This window comes from Thunnus albacares, chromosome 9, assembly GCF_914725855.1.
Source record: "Thunnus albacares chromosome 9, fThuAlb1.1, whole genome shotgun sequence".
NCBI lineage: Eukaryota > Metazoa > Chordata > Actinopteri > Scombriformes > Scombridae > Thunnus > Thunnus albacares.
Window position 1 is genome coordinate 7,799,212 of NC_058114.1, and position 21,966 is coordinate 7,821,177.

At 40.8% G+C, this 21,966-nt stretch overlaps 1 protein-coding gene across 1 annotated transcript in view; it reads left to right on the forward strand.

Annotated features, from left to right (window-relative positions):
- LOC122989049 overlaps window positions 1–21,966 on the forward strand; it is a 50,068-nt gene that overhangs the window by 22,817 nt on the left and 5,285 nt on the right. Inside the window, exons 24-51 of the mRNA XM_044361729.1 lie at window positions 110–370; window positions 1,026–1,286; window positions 1,972–2,235; window positions 2,497–2,757; window positions 2,911–3,171; window positions 3,333–3,593; window positions 3,982–4,251; window positions 4,923–5,183; window positions 5,337–5,597; window positions 6,683–6,946; window positions 7,437–7,697; window positions 7,955–8,215; window positions 8,363–8,623; window positions 10,184–10,444; window positions 10,622–10,882; window positions 11,915–12,172; window positions 12,256–12,516; window positions 12,732–12,781; window positions 12,961–13,171; window positions 13,902–14,162; window positions 14,736–14,996; window positions 15,083–15,343; window positions 16,472–16,732; window positions 18,105–18,365; window positions 18,507–18,764; window positions 19,984–20,247; window positions 20,440–20,700; window positions 21,657–21,917. Of these exons, the coding sequence (XP_044217664.1) occupies window positions 110–370; window positions 1,026–1,286; window positions 1,972–2,235; window positions 2,497–2,757; window positions 2,911–3,171; window positions 3,333–3,593; window positions 3,982–4,251; window positions 4,923–5,183; window positions 5,337–5,597; window positions 6,683–6,946; window positions 7,437–7,697; window positions 7,955–8,215; window positions 8,363–8,623; window positions 10,184–10,444; window positions 10,622–10,882; window positions 11,915–12,172; window positions 12,256–12,516; window positions 12,732–12,781; window positions 12,961–13,171; window positions 13,902–14,162; window positions 14,736–14,996; window positions 15,083–15,343; window positions 16,472–16,732; window positions 18,105–18,365; window positions 18,507–18,764; window positions 19,984–20,247; window positions 20,440–20,700; window positions 21,657–21,917 (7,059 nt within the window). The remainder of the gene's footprint in view (window positions 1–109; window positions 371–1,025; window positions 1,287–1,971; window positions 2,236–2,496; window positions 2,758–2,910; window positions 3,172–3,332; window positions 3,594–3,981; window positions 4,252–4,922; window positions 5,184–5,336; window positions 5,598–6,682; window positions 6,947–7,436; window positions 7,698–7,954; window positions 8,216–8,362; window positions 8,624–10,183; window positions 10,445–10,621; window positions 10,883–11,914; window positions 12,173–12,255; window positions 12,517–12,731; window positions 12,782–12,960; window positions 13,172–13,901; window positions 14,163–14,735; window positions 14,997–15,082; window positions 15,344–16,471; window positions 16,733–18,104; window positions 18,366–18,506; window positions 18,765–19,983; window positions 20,248–20,439; window positions 20,701–21,656; window positions 21,918–21,966) is intronic.

Consider the following 21,966-nt stretch of genomic DNA (forward strand, 5'->3'; position numbering starts at 1 on the left):
GTTGTTGGTTTTTTTCATCATGTTTAAGGGACTTCTAGGACTCAGATATAGACCAAAATAATTAATCTTACTCTCCACCTTTCTTCTTTATCCACGTCTTCATAATCAGCCCCCTGTAAACCAAACAGTGTGTTGGTGAATCTGCAGTGCAGCACTAATGTGGCGTCAGTGACCTGGGGAAACTCGGGTCCAAATCAGACCCAGATGGTGTCAGCGGTGGACAGCAGAGGACTGATCACCACCTGTAACTCCAGCAGCTCCAACTGCACCTTCGACCAGCTGAATTGCGGAGAGAGCTACGCTATCAGTGTGGTCGGACACACAGATACATGCAGCAGTGAACCAGCTCTCGCAGAAAGGCTCAACACTGGTACTAATAATTAAAACAAGACAATGTACAGCTAGATGTTCAGCATCACAAAGTAGAATTACACAGCTACTCACCAAAGATTTTTGATCTTATTTTGATTTTCTAAAATCAAAGAATAATTTCAGTTTGCAACTGTAGAAACACATTTTTAACCTGTGTTTTATTGGAGGTTTTTCTTTCCAGTGGAGTAATTATTCAGAATCTTTACTTAAGTGCAAGTAGTAGTAGTAAAGATATTTAAGTGTAATCAGCACAATGTATTTAAGTATCAAAAATAGTCATACAAATGACTCCATAGTGTTATTCTATTATATATAATATGATATGTATGAGCATCCTTGTAATGTTGTAGGTGGTTCATATACTTTTTCATTTTGTATATTGTGATTACATGATTTGAATATTAAGCTGCACTAGTAACTATAGCAATAAATGACTGTATTTGCCTCTGAAATGTAGTGGAGAACAAGTAGCCTATGAAGTAGCATAAATGTACATACTCAAGTAAAGTAGAAGTTGCTCAAAATTGTGCACAACTATAGTGTTTATTTTCCACCACTAGTACCCAATAAGCCTGAATGATGCAGGAAATAATTGTGTTCAGTTATAGATGAATGAACACGTATTTGCTTCTCTCTCTCTCTCTCCCCACCAGCACCGTGTGTTCCTACTCACCTCACAGCACGAGTGGACTGTCATACTGGCATCACTGTGGTGACGTGGGACGCAGCACGTGGCGCCAGATCTTACACCGTCTATGCTCGGGGCAGTCTCGGCTACAACGCCGAATGTAACAGCACTGACACCAACTGTCATTTCCCCAACCTGGCGTGTGGGCAGGATTACTCGATTACCGTGGTGGCTCGCCATGACTCCTGCGTCAGTTTGGTCAGCGAGCCCATCAACGCCACCACAGGTAATAAAACACAACTAGATCAGCTGATTAACAGTGATGGAAATGGTGGAAATGGTGGAAACTCCCAGCCACCCTGAACTACTCACCATAAGCTAAGCAGTTGGTGTAGTTTCTATAAAACTGTGGAAGGAGACTCAGACTTAAAAAACTTCGAGGTTGGTATTAAACAGTATCTCTTGGACAGGGAAGCAGTCAGTGATGTAGCTAACATTAGCCATATAAGTAATATGTAATGCAACATAGCAAATGTCAGCTCACCTCAGTAAATTGGTATGGTATAATGTCTTACTAGCCATTTATCAGGAATAAAATACAAAAATATATGCTGTCTCTGTCCCATCTCTTAAGTTCTAATCTATGGTAGGCAACAGTAAAACTGAAATTCGTGTTGAAGTTGTGGTGAAATTTGTGCTTGTTGTTTCTTATTGCTGCAACTTGGTGTTACTAAAGAGCCTTTTTTTTACTGGTAGACACTTTAATCAGTGTCAGGTACCACCAGAAGCAACTAAACTCAAGTGACAATACTTTAAATAATAATATTATAATAATAATAACATGTTCTAGCAAACTAAAAAAAATACATCTATTTTGTATTTTACAGATATCAAATTTTACTATGCATACCTGCATGTCCCCTCTGTCTATATATTTAACTTTCTCTCTCTCTACATCCCTCCCTGTCCAGGACCTTGCCCCCACAGTGGTCTGAAGACTACACTGGACTGTAACACCAACACAGCTGTGGTGTCTTGGACGCCCGGCAGTGGTATTCTGTACTACAACGCCTCAGCCGATGCCTTTGCCATCACACACCAGATGACTTGCTCCACCAACGGCTCCGCCTGTAACATCAGTTCTCTGCGCTGCGGGGAGAGCTACAAGATTAGCGTCAGTGGACAAGGACAGAACTGCCCCAGTCCTGCCCAAGACTGGCACCGAATCAACACAGGTAACTGAAAGTAGCTATATAAAGAGTATTTTTTTTTTAGTTTAAGTTGATGCTGATAAGAAATGATGACAATAGAAATAAAAGATGAGATATGTTAGCCCATAAGAAACAAGAAATTGCTGTGCAAATATGTTGAAAAAATATTGGAAGTAATATAGAAACAGTGTTGCAATTACATAGTTTGTCCACCGGAGGGCACTGACAAGTAAAATTTGATACCTGTATGAATCTGCCTGACCCTCTCCTGTGTCTCTCCTGCAGCTCCCTGCCCTCCCACCCTGTTGAGGGTCGACTCATCCTGTGAATCAAACAACATCTCGGTGTCGTGGCAGGCCTCGCAGGGCTCAGTAACCTACATGGCCGTAGCAGAGAATGCACAGGGCCGCCAGTGGTCCTGTAACACCAGCACCACCACCTGCCAGATATCTAGTCTCCCATGTGGGCAGCAGTATCAGGTCTACGTCGCTGGTCTTGATGAAAATTGTATTGGAGCCAAGAGCAACGTTGAAATGATTCATACAGGTGGGTATTTAAATCCATGTTAGGCTATTTTCTTTTCCAAGCAGCTTACAAAAAGTGAGCAAATGGCAGTTCTGTATCTCTCTCTAGGACTCGTGTGCCGGCTGAGGGACCAAACAGGACAATTTCTCTCACCATTCTCTTTGCTCTTTCCAGCTCCATGCGTGCCGCAGAACATACAGAACAACCTCGACTGTCTGTCTGGTGTCCTCAATGTTACCTGGCAGTCTACAGGTTACGCTCCTCAGTTCCGTGCCTCTGTGGTGAGCAGCAACGGTCACGTCAGCATCTGTGAGACGGATAAACATCACTGCGTAGTGCACAACATGGAGTGCGGACTGACCTATGACGTTACAGTTGTCGCCCAAGATAAGGCCTGCAATAGCTCCCACAGCCCCACAAAGCAGGTCATTACAGGTATGCAGGATGTGTCTGTCTTTTCTTAAACTTTTTTGAATGTTTTATTCTGTCCATGTCTTATATTAAAAAGCTCTTGGTGCAGGAAGACATTAGTTTTACTTTCTTTTCTTCTAACTTCAAGCCATCCTCTTCTTCTTCTTCCACAATCTCCCTCTCAGCTCCCTGTCCTGTCATGTCCTACATTCCCACTCTGGACTGTGACACCGGCGTTGTATCTGTAACGTGGACCGACAGCGTCGCGGGGGTCGTGTACACGGTGTCGGCGATTGACGCCACAGGTCGGCGACACAACTGTAGCAGTGAAACCAACTACTGTGATCTCAGCACTCTGGAGTGTGGGATGCAGTACAACGTTACCATCACACCATCCAGGAACGGATGTGTGGGCAGAGACAGCCCCACAAAAACGATCATGACAGGCAAGCATCAATATTTTTTTTTATTTTAGACTGAGATTAAAACTTGATACAGTAAATGTTTTTAAATTACACTAAGTGTAGTAGTGACTGTAGAAGTAACTGTTCTTGCATTTTACTGGACCGCCTTTTGTATATAGTATATATTCATTACTGTAATACGCAGCAAATTAGCCAAACACACATATGCTAAATTATTTCTTGAGTAATTTAATGTCTGAAAATAAAAAGAAATTTGAAGTTCAAAGAATTTCTGGAGCAGTAATGCACTTATACAAGTTATTATTTGATGCAGTGACCATTTAAAAATAGTCAAGATAAATAAACTTGATAAACTGTCAGATTTTTGAGTGATCTTTTTGAGTACTGATTTCTCCCTGGTTACTTTCAGTTCCCTGCACACCTCACCTGTCTGATGTGGAGATTGACTGCCTGACAAACTCAGCTTGGGTGATGTGGGAGGAGGCTGACGGCGTTAAAGACTATGTCGTCTTAACAACAAACAGCGACGGTGACATCCAGACATTCGAGTGTAACTCCACCTCAGACGGGACGTGTGCTCTGCCGCCTCTGACTTGCAGCCAGAACCTCACCTTCACCCTCAAAGCCCAAAACCAGCAGTGCCTCAGTGCACCCAGCAATGCTGTCATGACTGAGACAGGTCTGTGAACGTAAATAAATAGTAACAAGAAAACAGGAAGTCACTTTAATCAATTATACCTCAGACATAGACATATTGTGATGTAGGTGTTGATATTGTCAATGTCAAACTAAATTGCTGGTGTTAATTGACTTTAATTAAAGTTTTTCACTTTTCAATATAGTTTTACTTACTTATTGGCTCTGTTTATTCACTAAAAAATTATGTTTCAGATCTGAACCGAATGCCACATTTGAATGAATAAATAGAGGAATCATTTTCTCCAGAGCAAGTTTTGCACCTCATTTTTACCTCTTGAAATGATTACAATGAAATAATTTATTGTGTAAAATATAAGTTAGTCAGTGTGTGTAGAATTTCACAATTTTTTGTCAATTTTTTCTACTATAAAAATCTAATGCCATTAGAATAAATTGAGAGATGCTAGATATACATAGTGGCATTAGTGGTAGAAATGAAGAACATATCAGCTATTCTGTTCTGAAAAAAATCACTGAAACCATTTTCATTGAACCCTCATGAGGGTTTTCGAGTCAAATGTGGTCTCTTTTTTTACACTCTTTTTAGAGCTATCCTCTGATAACCTCTTTCACTTTTGTACCTATTTCTGGCAGATGATGGTCAGAAAGCTGTTTTTTAAATCATATCTCACAGTGCTTCTCCTTCCTCAGGTCCCTGTCCTCCCGAGGACGTGAAGAAGTCGGTGGGTTGCGACAACCGCACAGTCAGCATCTCCTGGGAATCCATTCCTGGTGCTGTGACATACACAGCCACGCTGGAGAACACAAACGGAGGCAGCACCTGCTGCACCACGTCGGACACCGGCTGTGACATCACCGACCTGCCGTGTGGAGAATTCTACGTCCTGCTCGTCACGGCTGAGGGACGAACCTGCAACAGCTCCCAGAGTTCAGGGGACATAGTCAAGACAGGTGGAGAATATTACACATACACAAGTATAACATTTCTAATATTTTCAGGTACAGTCTTAAAGCCACATGTAAGGAATTCTCATGCAGGCTTTGTGAGATGAGAATGGAGATGAGATAATAATATTTGTGTCTTTATTGATCTCTCTCCGTCAGTGCCGTGTGTTCCTGATAACCTTGAAGCCAAACTGAGCTGCAGCGACAACGTGGCCTCCATGTCATGGAACTACAGCAAAGGAGGACAGCTTTACCATGTGAGGGCCGTGAGTACCGATGGCCACGTGGATGAGTGCACCTCTCATGAGAACCGCTGTGATCTGACAGGCCTGCGCTGCGGCCAGTACTACACAGCTAGTGTGATGGCAGAGGACAGAGACTGCAGGAGCAAACCGAGCGACAGTGTGCAAATTAAGACCGGTATGCACAGATTTTCACTGTTGATTTATGTGTGTGTTCAAGAATTATAAAATAAGAGTTTTCACCATAAACATAAGTTATCCAGAGCTGCAAATTATTCCCAAACATCTATGTTAATGGTCTTAAGTTTCCCTAGAAATCAAAAACTAGAGATTTATAGTCTGATTTTTTTTCTTTGTTTTTCTTTGAAAGTCTTTTATTGTTCATGAAGCTTGGGTTTCCACCGGTGGCTCTCATTTCTGTTTCTCTTCATCTACAGCTGCTGTCACAGCTCATGCTAACTATCTAGGTCTAAACAAAACTGCTGTTGTTGCTGTTTTTTTTCTGTGCACAAGCAGAATTTTTTCAGGAAATGACTAAAAAAAAACAGCAAATATACAGTGAAAGTTAGCACAAATTTTGTGACATCAAATGAGTTTTTGCTTTGAAGGAATAGTTCGACATTTTTGGTAACACGGTTGTTCACTTTCTTGCAGAGAGTTGTTAGATGAGTAGATGGATACCACTCTGTAGGTTGAATATAAAGCTACAGCTAACAGCCTCTTATCATAGCTTAGCATAAAGACTGGGAACAGAAGGAAATAATTACCCTGTCTCTCTCCAAAGGTATCAAAATCCACTTACCAGCACCTCTAAATCTCACTCAACATCATATATCTTGTTCATTTAATCTGTCCCAAAAATTATAGCGTGACAACCACAAGTTGTAGTTTCATGGAGGTTTATGTACAGGACTATTTCTTGGCCAGATGCAGTGACTTCCTGGAGTCCTTTTGTCCCCCTGAGGTTAGCAGGCAACCAGCAGAGACTCCAGGAAATCACTGTGCCCAGTTGAGAAATAGTCCAGGACATTAATGCCTGTAAGACCACAACTAACCACCTAACCCCTAACCCTAAAAATATACAAGTAGCATCAATCTTCTCATTCAACTCTTAGCAAAAAAGTTCTCAACAACAGCTATAATCTCCAGAAAATCACTTCATTTTCATAATATATCCAGTAATCAGTAATCAAAAACTCTTTAAGGTGACAAAAAAAAACATTAAACCCTACACCACACCTTCTCTCAACCTCTTCTCACCAGTGCCGTGCACTCCTGCAAACGTCTCCTCCGTGGTGGACTGTAAGACCAGTGCTCTGACTGTGTCTTGGTCCGAGAGCTCGGGAGCCGACTCGTACCTCGCCACAGTGCAGGACAGCAACGGTCAGACCACAACCTGCCAGGGCATGACCGAGGGCTCCTGCAACATGACGGGACTCGGCTGTGGTCAGATCTACCACGTGTCTGTAGTCTCCTCTGATGGATACTGTGACAGCCCGCCCACCAATGTGATTGACACACCTTCAGGTAAGAACGAGAGTCAAGTGACAGACATGTATCTTAAGGACAAAGGCTAAAATCAGACTTCAACACATTTCTAGAAAGATGAAGACACTGATGCACTAATCCATATATACTGTAAATGCTCTGCTGACATGAGGAAACTTAGTTTTATCTTTGTTTTCTCATTTTATACTTAAAATAAAGGATCCTGTAGTTTCTTTAGGGGTCAAGGAGATTCTTTGATGCTTGATGATGATTATTAAACTCTTAAAAAAAGGTACTGCATTATGTGAAAATGTATTGTGAACATGATCTTGCTTAAAGTATCTTTTATAGTGTTTGTTTTACTGTTAACTGTTAAAAAAAGGTGATAAATACCTACTTGGTGCATTAATTATTTTTTCTTATGTCACCTGTGAAACATATTAAAGCACTATTTCCATATTTCCATGTTAATCCCATGGACAACAAAACATAAACTACATTGTCTTCATTCACTTCATTCTTCTCTCAGTCCCCTGTAAACCGAGACACATCGAGGCAGTCATGGACTGCTACACACAGAAGGCTATGGTGACCTGGTACCCGAGTGATGGAGCTTCGTCGTACGTGGTCTTGGCCACCACCGCGTCAGGCCTCAATGTCACCTGTGAGACAAACACCACCCACTGTGATCTGGAAGAGCTGCCCTGTGGACAGAGCTATTCCATCTCTGTCGAAGCTGTAGGAACTACCTGCGGCAGCATCGCTCACATGACAGGAAAGCTGGTCACTGGTGAGCAACGTGACACAGGATGAACCAAGCTGCAAACTTTAATGTATATTTTAGAAAACTTAACTTGACACTTGATTCATTTCTAGGTCTGTATTTATATTCTGGGGCTCTACTGGAATATCTTTGCATGATTCACAGTTCAAAAAACTTTATTTATCTTATACTGGTTAGGCCATTTTAGCTCCTGTCCCATTAACTCACACATCATGTATTCTGTCTTATTTAATCTCCAACACTACCTCTCTCCTCTCTCTCAGAGCCGTGCATCCCTAAACTCATCAGCACCCAGTACAGCCTGACGATCGGCCAAGTATTGTGGGACAGGACCGCTGGTGCTGATCACTACACAGTGGAAGGGGTGACAGAGCAGGGCCTCATGGTCTCCTGTACCACCAACGACACCTACTGCGCCTTGTACAACATGAAGTGCGGTCAGATGTACAACATCAGCGTCACGGCAAACAATTATGTGTGCCAAGATGTGTCCATCTCAACAGATTCACTTATGATTAAGACCGGTGAGAAAACACTGTGTTGTAACTTTTCATCTTTTCTTTAATTTGTTTGTGTATGTGTGTGTTTATTAGTGTGCGGCATAGATGAAAGATACTACATGTATCCATTGTGCATCATTCAACCCGTCTGGCCTCTTATTTTAACCTCAGAGCCTTGCCCGCCCAACAACGTTCAGACCGACGTGTGGTGTGAGAACAACACAGGGGTCATGACATGGGAGGCCAGTTTTGGTGCTGTGGGCTACGAGGCCCGTCTCGCAGGGCGTGACGGCCACTCCCTGTCCTGCCGCACCGAGGACACTTTCTGTAACGTAGAAGGCCTCCACTGTGGAGTGGTCTACTACACCAACGTCATCGCCATCGGAGAGACGCTCAACAGCAGCATCTCTACCACCGTCCTGCTGGTCTCAGGTATGATGCTCTCAAACGCCAACTTCAGTTTATTCAAATATTACGCTGAATTACCTTTCTTACATTTTTCACCTGAAGTTTTACCTTCAGAATTTCACTGTGAATCTACTTAAGATGTATTTAAAGTGAAAGTATTAGATGATATGAAAATACATTGAGTTGGTAAAAACAATGCTCGACTCCTACATCTCTTCTGTGTTGAGTTCCTTGAGGAAAGTTCTGTTTTTTTTCATGACTGTTAAAATACAACTGCTTTGTTAGCTTAAATCTAAAAATTACAACAACAAAAAAGAAAAATATCCTTTTAGGTATTCCGCCATACAGATAGTCTTGGTTTTACTTGTCCAAGTGGTCCAAGTTTTGAAATGTGTCTGTGAGATTTCTGCCCAAACCCCAACACAATTTAGGTGAAGATAATTTTATTTGTGGTGCTGCTGTACTGTAGCATTGAAAATGCCATTTAAAAATTAACAGATTTCACTGTAAATGATTTTCACTGGAACTACTTTCTATTAAAGAAATAGTACCTGAGAGAAGAGAACGCTTGTTGGATTAACCATAAAAATATTTGTGTAAAGACATTCTGCTGTTAAAAAAGTAATTTTTCATTGCTGTGAGCACAACAAATGAAGTTCCATTCACTCCCATTGAATTGGGCTGAAGGAGAAATGTCAAAGATGTACAGATCAAAATGTGGCAATGGCAAAATTATCTGCATGACTTTAACACTATAATTGAGAAGCTATTGTTTTTTGTCATTTGGGTAAACTGAAGCTTTTAAAGTACCAAATTCCTCACCAACTGAATCCTGTTTTCCACAAATTAAATTCTAAAATGTATTCACAGCTCTCTGGTTCTGGCTTATATGAATTTACAGTGTTTTGTAAGCCCATTCAGGCTCAGCATAGTCGTATGCATAAAATAAATATGAAAGCTTAATCCATTCATTTATTCATTCTGATACTCATGGGTATGGATATATGTCTACGCCCCCAAAAATTAAGAATAAATCCTTAAGAGTAAAACATGATCTATTTAACAGCTGCAAACTAAGTCCGTCTAAACCACAAAGGTTGTCATTTGCCTTTTCAATCCATTTTGATTGTATTTATTATTAAGCAATTCGCAGAGAAGAGATCAGTGTTGTCAGTGTAGACCTAGATTTGTCAATTTTTTAAGATATATATGGATCTATAGAGTCTATTGATGAATCCAGCAACTTTTTGGGTAGAGATTAGCCACTCTCCTTTGAGGTGAATCACCAGTTCTCATTCTTGCTGGATTGATTGTGTGAATTACTCATGTTTACCAGTGTCCCTGTTTACTATGATTTTAAGCTTGCAACCTGATTTATTACCTCCAACACAAATTTTATATGGAAATCATTCTGTAGTGATACTATGCATATGCACATTAATGCATGTGATCTGGTGGTATTTAGTGGCCTCTCTAGCAGGTTTTAGCTACTTTAATTCGCTAAAATAGTGTAAAAGTACCACTAATGATGTTGTATCCATGTCCTGTATGTCTCACCCTGCCCGTCTTCCCTTCTGTCTCCAGCTCCCTGTGCAGCAGGAAACGTGACAGTTAACATGGACTGCTACAACAACACAGCCGAGGTCTCCTGGAGCTCAGCCAGTGGAGCCAGCTCTTACCTGGTGACCGCTGTATCAGCTGATGGCTCCTGGGCTTCATGTGAGACTGCCGAGGGCCAGTGTGATCTGACAGAGCTACAGTGTGGTCAGATGTATAACGTCAGCCTTGCGGCCATCAGCGACCACTGCCAGACTGAGACAAACAGTCATGTCACTTTTAACACAGGTGAGTCCAACAGCGTCCTCCCAGATCAGCTGGAGTGGCGGGAGAACTGCTGATCCTGAATTTATTCTATAGTGTATCTTGTTTATCATAAAAAGAAAGCACTTCAAAACTAGGATCATGAAATTCTCTTTCGACCTTTTTTTTCCTTCTTGAAACTAAACTAAACTTCTTGTCCAGGGCCATGTAAACCTTTGCGTGTTGGAGCGGACCTGCAGTGTGGGACGAGCACAGCCAACATGTACTGGGAGGAAACAGAGGGAGTGGAGCTTTACATGGCTACTGCCACCTCCAGCACGGGGATGACTCTGAAATGCAACTCCACCAACTCCACCTGCCAGTTCTCCAACTTGGACTGCGGGGAAACCTATGAATTCTCCGTAACTGCGTTCAGTAACATGTGCTACAGCGAAATCAGCGGCACTGCGGAGGTTCAGACAGGTAGGGGGCATTATTATCAACTGATTAACTGTTAAACTGATTTAACTAATTTAATTTATTTACTGGTTGGCTGATTATTAGTGTGTTTTTTTGTTTTACTCTCTTTCAAGAGTGTCTTGGCTAAGATAGACAGATAACAAAATTACTCACAGATCAAATCTGAACATTATAAATTTATTAAACGAGTGGTTTCTTTTCTTACCTACAATTGTACTTTACATGAGCTAACTGTATATAAAGATATAAATAGAATTCACCCTCATTATTCACAATTTGGACAGGTGATAGTCTTAAAATCTTTCATGTTTTGGCATTATTATTTCTTAATTTAATTGTATTGATTTTTTTGAAATGGTTTGTCTAATTTGCAAGTTTTATTCAGTTATTATATCAAACTTTGTATTCAGTAACCTGTACTGTATTAAGTTTCTCTCATCTTCAAATCTTCTAGTAGTTATGAAAAAAACAGATTAAAGAATTTCATACTTCCATATTTTAGTTATTGATATTATATTTTTATTATTATATGTTATATGCATTATAGTATATATCATATATAATTATTTGTTTATCTTTTAAAAGTATTTGTCATTTTGTCTATGAAGTTGCTGTCTGCAATTACCACATAATGCATTTGTCCTGCATTAGTATTTGGAGTTGGAGTGAATAATCACTTCAGTAGAGCTGAAACAATGAGTCAATTAATCGATTAGTTGATTGACAGAAAATTAATCTGTAAACATTTTAATAATTTATTAATCATTTGTCATTTTTTAAATCAAAAACGCTTAAAAATTAGACTGTCAATTTGGGTTTTAGACTGTTTATTGGACAAAATAGGCAGTCCAAAAATGTTAACATGGGCTTTAGGATATTGTGATGACATGATGATTTTCTGACATTTTATTGTACAAACTATTAATTGATTAATCAATCTTCAGATCAATTGATTGTGGTAATTCAACAGCATCATCTGAACTTGAATAAAATTTCACTTATTGTGAGTGTGACATTTGTGTCTTTCTCCTCTAGAACCCTGCCAGCCAGCTGACCTAACAATTGACGGGTCGTGTTACAATGAGACGGTGGTACTGGATTGGTCGGCAGCTAAAGGTGCATTAGTCTATGAGGTGACAGCTACGGGAGACCTGGGATACGTCACGTCTTTCCAAACCAATGACACAACGATAGAGGCTGAGCTGCCTTGTGGACAGCTGTTTACTTTCACTGTGAAGGCTCAGGATGATCAATGTGACAGTGCTGAGAGCCAGCCTAAAGAGTTTAAGACAGGTATGAGTTTCTTATAGTTTTGTCTGATGTAATGTATAAGAAGGTCATTATCCTGATAATGCAACAATTCACCGTCTCTCCAGGCCCCTGTGTACCCCGGCACGTACAGAGCTTTACACACTGCGAGGACAGTCTGGGCTCAGTCAGCTGGGCTGAGAGCGACGGGGCAGACTCCTACCTGGCCATCGCAGTGGGACAGGACGGCCACACCCACATGTGCAGCACAAACACCACCAGTTGCACCTGGGATGACCTGCACTGTGGCGAGCAGTACACAGTTCATGTCATCGCCAACGACTACCTGTGCAGCAGCATGCCGAGCAACAGGACTTCAATACGGATGGGTACACAGCTGAAGATTTTCTACTGTAGAAATCAAACTACCCTAGAATATTATGTGGGGTAGATTTTAAAGGCCAGTTTCATGTGAACAAACTGCAGAATGGCATAGAAAATGACATCTGCCAAGAATTAAACAAAGAAATCTCAGTGATTCTCTTAAATGATACCACATGAAAAACACCAGCATCACCACTGATCATTTGCCTTCTTTTTGTAGCACCCTGCATACCACAAAATCTAGAATCATCTCTTAACTGCACTATGAAGGTTTGTATTTTACCATTTTGTGAAAGCTCTTTCTCTAAAGGATCTTCCTCAAGAAATATTAAACAATCTATTGTAATTACGCTCTGTGACGCACTTTGTAACTGTTGTTTTGAAAGGTTCTAGGCTAATTATTTTTATCGAAATTGAAATTATTATGATATTGTTGTTATTATTCTAAGGTGGGTTCGCTGAGCTGGAGTGCAAGTGAAACCGCATCGTTCTACATTGTGACGGCAGAGACAAACAGCGGCCACAAAATGCAGCTCAGCACCAACGACACCTGGACGTACATTTCTGAGTTCCAGTGCGGCCAGGAGTACTTCCTGTCTGTTCAGGCCGTAGACTCTGTGTGCACAAGTCGTCCCAGTGTGCCGTCAAAGCTGGAGTCAGGTAGATTCCTATTCCATAAACCCCTAAAACACTGTTTTGAAGCTGTTTTTGAAGTGACCCTTTTTTTTTCTGAATGCTTTAACCTTGTAAGAAAACGTTAACTTACATGTGAAATACACTTCATCAAGGAAATGTAAATTAATTGTCAAATCAAGGACAGTTTTTATGTTTGTATTCAGTTACTATTTACTATTTCATTGATAATTATAAATTATAACAATAATTTTATTAATGATAATAATCTGGTTTAATCATTGATTGATTTCTTTAAAAGATGCTCTACTTTCAAAACAATTAAATTTAGAAGAGGAGAAACACTGTAGTTGATAGCAATTGGTTAAAAGAGTAGTTCAACATTTGGGGAAATAAATATTTGCTTTCATGCCGAGAGTTAGAGATGAGAAGATGGATACCACTCTCACATCTGTAGGTAAATATGGTTAGCTTAGCTTAGCTTAGCTTAGCTTAGCATAAAGACTCAAAACAGCAGAGACTAGCTGTTCCACTGTTTCCAGTCTTTATGCTAAACTAAGCTAACCAGCTGCTAGTTGTGGCTTCATAATAGTGCATAGATATGAGAGTGGTATCGATCTTCTTGTCTAACTCTTGACATGAAAGCAGATAAGCATATTTCCCAGAATACTGAACTATTCCTCTATTTGTATTAATGAAACTTCAGGATCAGTTCAACATCTTTCGTGATCAAGTCTTTTCTCCATCCTTCCCTCAGAGCCTTGCCCTCCCACCGGCGTCTCCAGCTTCATGAACTGCCTCTCCAACATTGCTGTTATATCGTGGACCGGCTCGGCTGGCGCACAGTTTTACACCGCCACAGTGACGCAGGAAGACGGCCAATCACAAAGCTGCTGGTCTGACAGTGAGCACTGCGGTATGCCAAATGTCCACTGCGGACAGAACTACACGGTGACAGTCGTCGCCTCCAACGAGAAGTGCAACTCTTACCCCAGTGAGGCCGACACACTGCAGTCAGGTGAGAGTTGATTATTATTTTATTCTCACAACTTCCCTAATTAATTTCCTTATGCTTCTTTCATATTTTTTAAAATCCTGCAAACAAATATCTAATCTTACAAGTAGAGGTCAATTTTCAATAAAATACAAGAGTCGTAACTTATAGAACAGGTTAAAACAGATTAAAAACAGATTTCTTTGATATAAGTAATTTTATTTTATATTCTTTAAGCAGAGGTGACAAACAAGCACTTTTGGGGCTTATTTTCCTTCTGCTCACTATATCCTATGTTACTGTATATTTTTGTTGTTTTTTGTGCATATACTGTAAAACTCTATTGGTACTGGTGACAGGCAACGTGTCTAACAGGAACATGACAAATGGGTGAAAAGAAATGTACATAAAAATTTGAATCTTTAGGGGAAGAAAATGTATTTAACTGTCTGCAAACTGATTGTTTGCCATGCATTGAATACATTGAATCTGACACCCTTCAAATGATGGCTTGATATTTCTGTGACTTTTTTAAAAATGTTCTAAAACTTCCTGTAACTACATTTTTATTAAATCTTTTCCTGTGCTTCTTTCCAGTTCCTTGTGTTCCTACTGATGTGAATGTGAAGATGAACTGTTCTAAAAATCAGGCTCTCGTGTCCTGGAGTGCCAGCAGGGGGGCGTTGTCTTACAAAGTGACAGCTCAGAGCACACAGGGAGCCGTGTCCTCCTGTGAGAGTACAGACCCGATGTGCATCTTGACCAACTTGACCTGCGGACAGTCTTATACTGTCCAAGTGGTGGCGCAGGACGACATCTGCTCCAGTTTGCCCAGCCCAGCTGCCGAGTTCAAATCAGGTAGGACATATAGATGGAAATTTGGATGTCAGAATGTTTACTTGGTAGGCTTGGTGTATGACTTTTTGTCTCCCCTACTCTCTCAGTTCCCTGCACACCCAAAATTGGCTCAGTGGTTGTGGACTGCTTCACCAACTCGGCCCTGTTGGACTGGGACTTCGCTTTGGGGGCCTTGCACTACACCGCAACAGCCCGGTCCTCCAGCGGCCATGTTTCCACTTGCAAATCCAACTTCACCAACTGTGAGCTGGAGAACCTGCAGTGCGGCCAGACCTATGATGTGATCACTGTGGCCTCAAACGAGAAGTGTGACAGCCCCCCCAGCTCCAGTTTGCAGGTGGAATCAGGTAAGCAGTAAAACCAAGTCAAAGATGTGGGGCAAGGATTTTATATACTGCTTATTTTTGCAATTTTAGAGTAACTTAGAGGTGATTTTCTGTTATTTTTATACTGTTGTGATGTCCGATATCTGTGCTAAACATGGTCAAAGTTCCAAAACGACGTGTTAGTCCATCTCTCGATACTTTCTGACTTCCCTACCCTGTCTGTGGCTCTCATTCCTCCCATTTGAGGATGTAAATTTAAAAAAAAACAGGTAACCCATGAATACAAAGTTTAATAAGAAACGCTAAATAATTTCCTAAAGCAGCCAGGCACTATTGTTTTAAGCAAATGTTACTCAAATCGGAGTAAATAGTGTTTGATGGTAGGAGTAACTCATTGTTGGTTTTAGTCTTCATGGGATTTGCTGAGATTAAGAAAAAATACAGTAGAGCATCACCAGACTCATCCTTTAACACTAACTGAGAATCCTGTTTTCGCTGACCTCTAGTGGCTGAAGTTCTGAAGTGGCTGCAGTGATGCACCTGTAATCACACAATCAGGTGTTAGGTGTGATTACAGGTGTTAATATATTCCACTTTCTAAATTCAGGAAAATTTGATTTAAAAAATATCTTTTCTTCTTAAATTCTGAGAGAAAAATTATTTTATCAATTTATGAACAATAGCATATGATCAGCGGCTCATTTCTCATCATTTCACCATTTTTTCTCAAAACTTTTACACTATCAGGAAGACATCTTTTACTGTAAACAACAGTGTATAATATATATTTTGAAACAAAATAATTTGTGGATGTGTGGGGACACAAAATCAAGGTAAAAGTCAGTTTAAACACGCCTATTTAAAAAATCTTGGTATTTATTTAATAAATATCAATAAATACAAAACATTCCCAGATTTACACTTGCTGGATGTGGTCAGAGTTTAAATAATGCTTTTCAGTTTGGTGATTAGTTTCTATTTAAAGTCTTAACAGAAGGTTTACAAGGGACTTAAAGTAATCTATGACCTCTATTGACCTTTTTTGGACCCCTCAAATGTTTTAAAATTGCCAAACAATACAAGTGTGTAATGGGGATTTTGTGTTTACTCCAAAAAGTCAACTTCCTCCTTTTCCCTTCCCTCCACCAGTGCCTTGTCCTCCTGAGGATGTTGTGGTTGCACTGAACTGCTCTACTAACACGGCCCTCGTGGAGTGGCAGGCCAGCAAGGGAGCTGATTCCTACATCGTCCAAGCCTTCGGCATGGAGGAACATGAATCTGGCTGCGAGACAGACTCAGGTTCCTGCGTCCTCTCTGATCTCTTGTGTGGCTTCACCTACAACATCACTGTGATCGCCGTCAACAACGTGTGCAATGTGTCGCAGAGTGACATGAAACAGCTACAAGCAGGTAAGGATAAGGAACATGTTGGGGCCTGGTAGCATGATAACAGCTATGTTATAGATTGTTCTTTTTAGTGGTAGTTTGTAAATATCTGGGTATTTCTGTTGTTGTGTCAGGGTGGGGGAAGATTATTCATAAATGAAGTGTTTATATACTTATCATGAAAAAGAAATTTAAAAAGTTGAAGGTTAGTAAATTTTTTGATTTTACGTCACATACTTTAAAGTATTTACATGAAACAGATTTAAACTAAATAAGACCTTAGAATTATAAGGTTTTATCTGACATTTTTGTCAAAAATGAGTTATTCACATGAAAATATTCTTTGTTACTAACATTTTTGTAGGTTTATTTTTTTAATTTCTGCATTATTGGCCCTAAAATTTGAGAAAAGAAAAAGTTTCATCTCAAAATTCAATCTCGATCTCATTCTGGTGCTCTGAGGTTCCATCTGCAAAGCACCAATCAGTGCTCAGAACGTAGATAGAAGGACCAATCAGGTTCCACCTCTTTACCATGTGACCTCACTGCTTTGTGACTGTGGTCAAAAGAGCGGAAAGAATCATGAAATGTTGCTAAATCTTAAATTTTGAAGCCTCCAAATTAATTATTTTATCAACATAATTATGTATGAGACAGAAATAAACACCAACTGAGTTAGTTTTTTATCTTGTTTAAACTCAGTGACGAAGCAGATTTTTGACTTTTATCCACCATGCCAGTCAGCTAGCTTGCCGAATTTAATTACATAGGAAGCAGAATTGTTAGCAATAATTAATATTATTATTAGTTACTCTGACTACTTAATAAGTTACTGCAATGAAAGGCAAAATGTTAATATGTAAGAACATGAGATACATTCAGGCTGCTTGCTGCTGATGTTAACTTTACCTGCTGCTAACTGGGTTTGTGTGTATTTAATGTTATAACTTGAGTCCTGCAGCAGACAGTGAAACACTCAGAGCTCAGACACTGACAGAGACCCCAGTCTGTCAAAAAAAGAAAAAAAAAAGAAGCAATGGAGCAATAGACAAAGAGCATCAAAAAACAGTAAAACAAAGCAGAACAAGGAGAGGAGAGGAAAGGTCAGCTAATGAACGGAGAAACATTTTCAAAGGTTCTCTCTAATTGTCTTGAATTTTGTTGTTGGAAAAACTTTATGAACTGTATTATTAGTTAAAATCAGTCAATGAAAACCAAAGGTGTAGTTATTTCTAAATTTAAAACATGCAGCTAAAGTATTGTCTGTGCATATATCGTAAATCATTTGAACTTTAACAACTCAAAACCACTCAGACAGCAGATAGAACCTGATAATTCTAAGGCGTCGACCTTTACGTTATGGAAGATTAATATTTCTCTCTTTGTGTCTGTGCAGTGCCTTGTGCACCGCAGCAGGTGGAGGCTCGGGTGGCTTGTGAGTCTGGTGCCGTGGCGGTCTCATGGGAGCCAAGCAGAGGGGCATTATCCTACACCACAGTCGCCCAGGGCAACGGTGGCTACGAGTCAACATGCAACAGCAACGACACGACATGTCTGTTCAACGACTTGCTGTGTGGCCTCAACTACTCCATCATTGTTAAGGCCTTAGATGAGACGTGTGACAGTGCTGAAAGCTCTGCTGTTGTCATCAGCAAAGGTAGAATCAAGATTAAATTTGTCATGTGGCACCTTCATTAGACATTTATCCCAAACAGCAGCATTCAGTGTAGCTATAAGGCATATTGCATGTTATATATAATATTTTACTGATACTGATCTAATACCTGTCTGTCTGTAGGGCCGTGTGTACCACAGAAGGTAACAGCAGAGATGGTGTGCGGCAATGACACAGGTGTGGTGTCATGGGAAGAAGGAGAGGGTGTGTCCTCCTACATGGTGCGAGCTTCGGGACCCAATGGTCACAGGATCCAGTGTAACACTGCTGAAACCATTTGCGAACTACCCAACATGCAATGTGGCCAACTCTACAACTTGACACTGACAGCTCAGGATGGACAGTGTGACAACAGTCACGCTTACCTCAACTTGCAGTCAGGTAAATAGGAACAATAAAATCTTTGCCACAAGTTAAATGCTATGGTATTGGTGTGGACAAGCCCGTCAACACAGGAGGTGTTTTTCACATGTTCATCTCATGTGCATCTGACGGAACATAGAAGTCTAAATAGGCCAAATAATGGCTCATATTTTACATTTACATTTTGTCATTTGGCAGAAGCTTTTATCCAAAGTAACTTACAAGTGAGGCAAAACAATAAAGTGTTAAAGGACAGTGACAACATGTAGTCTTTGTAATAATTATTAAAGTAAGAAACAACTGTAAGGAGACAAGTGCATAAGGAATACCATAAACAACAAGAAGCACCGCAACACTTCAAAAAATGCTAAAAGGTTAAAGGGGATCAGATGTTGAGGTGTTCATGGAAGAGCTGAGTTTTCAGGCATTTCTTGAATGTACTAAAGGAGACAGCAGACTGTATAGACCTGGGTAGCTCATCCCACCATCATGAAACCACAAATGAGAAGAGTCTTTATTGTGATTTCATACCAGGCAGTGATGGTATTATTGTACCAGACGTTTGTTCATTTGCAGACCGGAACGGATGAGAGGGGACATATGGCCTGACGAGTGACTCAATGTCCGTTTTATATGTGCAAACCTACATTCAATACTGTGCCTCAGTGCATCCTGAGTAACTGACGCAGGACTGAAGCTGCTACAGCTGCTCTGCTAACGTGCTGCTTTCATGATGCAAGCTGTGTAGACATTGTATCAACAGTGAGGGGCCAGTTTATAGCAGGTTTATTTTTTCATCTTTTTCGCTATTCATGAACAGTTGATGGACTAATAAGTTACCTGGATATCATTGCTGTTACAAGTAGGACATTCTTCAGACTCAACCCTACTTATCTCCCAAATTGGTGAAGAAACTGTCGCTCATATTTGTGCTGTGCCCGGTGGTCACTGACAGCATGATTCAAACAGTATCACACTTGGATCTTGAGATAGTATGCAGCTTGGAACAACAACTAATCAATAATGAATTTTAAGAACTTTGAGATGAATTTCTCCATGTTTGCTTGATCTGAGTCTGTTCAGTATTCATTTATTATGCTAAGAATGAACTTTTCTCTCTATAAACTGGCATTAAACTACCCCATATAACCCATTAATTCCCCCAGCTCTCACATACATCATTAAGACAGAAGAACTCCATCATCTCACTGTCCATCTTTCCTCCTCTCTCTACCAGTGCCTTGCAGGCCCACCAATGTCAAGGCGTCTCTACTGTGCCGCTCAAATTCAGCTGCGGTGACGTGGGAGCCAGCCAGTGGAGCGGTCTCCTATCTTGCTGTGGGTGTCACAGAGGATGGAAGCCACCGGATTGAGTGCAACAACACCATGACCCACTGTGACCTGAGCGGCCTGCAGTGTGGACAGACCTACAATGTGAGCGTGTTCGGCCGGGATGAGTCCTGCTCCAGCGTGGAGAGCGACAAAGCTTACGTGCGAACAGGTACTCTGTAAAGATGGAGGACCAATTATCTACTCATTGTAAAAGGCTTGTTGTGACTAAATTGTGATGACAGTCTTATTTAGTAAAGTGGTAAAGTTTTGTTCCCTAGAACAGCAAGATAGAAATTCCCTTCTTTGTTAAACGATACTTTATTAACCTGCCTTTTTCTTCTCCGCTCTCTCTCCTCCGCAGCCCCCTGTGCACCACAGAACGTGACTGTTGATGCCCAGTGTGATGAAGGTGCTATGGCCGTGTCCTGGTCACCCAACCCTGATGCACAGTACTTCCACGTGGCAGCAGTGAGCAACAAAGGGGCGAGACTCTACTGTAACTCGAGTGGCACAGTCTGCACCATAGAAAATCTACCATGCGGACAGAGCTACAACGTTACTGTGTTGTCTGTGAGAGATGACTGCGAGAGCAAGCCGAGCCCTACCGTTGTGACTTCTTCAGGTAAACTTCAAACAGTGAGCCACATCTCAGTGTGTCAGTGGCATGATGCACTGGAACTGGCTTTGTAATTCAGAAATTCATTCACTGAAAGGCACGTTTAGCGGACTCCAGATTCTCCACATCATATCAGGTCTAAACATGCCAACCTGCACCACCTATAGGAAAGGAAAGTACCACATGCAGGCGGTGTTACAGTGCAGTTTTCCTCTTTAGGGATGCAGTTTGACTTTGCATTTGCATGTGTTTCCTAGGTTTTGAGTTTTAGATTTAAAATTATAGTTCAACATTTTGGGAAATACAATTATTCACTTTCTTTCTGAGAGTAAGATGAGACTATCAATACCTTGCTGAGTCGGGAGGCATTTAGCCTAGCTCAGCATGGTAACTGGAAGCAGGTGGACTCTGTCCAACGTTTAAAAATATGTCTACCAGCACCTCTAAACCTCTCTAATTAATATACTGTATCTTATTTGTTTAACTCATACACAAACTGTGGTTATAGAGTGATATGTGATACGTTCTCAGCAAATTTATCTTCTCATCTAACTCAGTGCAAACTGCAAAGAAAGTGAATAAGTGTACCGAGAGCACTGATGTCAGAAACATTTAAACAAGTCTTAGCACTGGTGCTGTTGACCTAGGTTGCTGAAAACCATCCTAATGTCCCCTTCTTCTTCCTTTTGTATACAGAAAGCTACACAAGCTATTTATCAATCACTGTATGCATTTCCCCTTATGAAATTATGTATTTCCTTAATATTGCAAGGGTGTTTAGACTCTAAGAAGGATCACATGACACTTGGATTCATTAGGGGAGCATCTGCAAATACACAACCCCCTTTCATTCCCACAAAATTCAAATTGTATAATCATTTGCCGCAGTAAATCTCCCAAAAATTGTTGAAACAATTCCTACTCAGTGTGAATGTCATTCTTTTGCATTTCACCCTCTTTAGCTCCATGTGTGCCCAGCAACACCAAAGGCCGCCTGGACTGCGTATCTAATTCTGCCTGGGTGACTTGGGACGACTCAGAAGGAGCCCTCAGCTATACCGTGCTGGCCCAGGGGGTCGGAGGTCACAACTCTACCTGTACTACTGCCTCCTCTCCCTGTAATGTGCCAGATCTGAAATGTGGGACGCTTTACACCTTCCATGTCACTGCTGTCAATGAACACTGCCGCAGTGATAACAGCACCACCTTTGAGCTCGAGACAGGTATTTAACATGAATCTCTGCTGCTGATTTCAAACTGTTAACGGTTTTC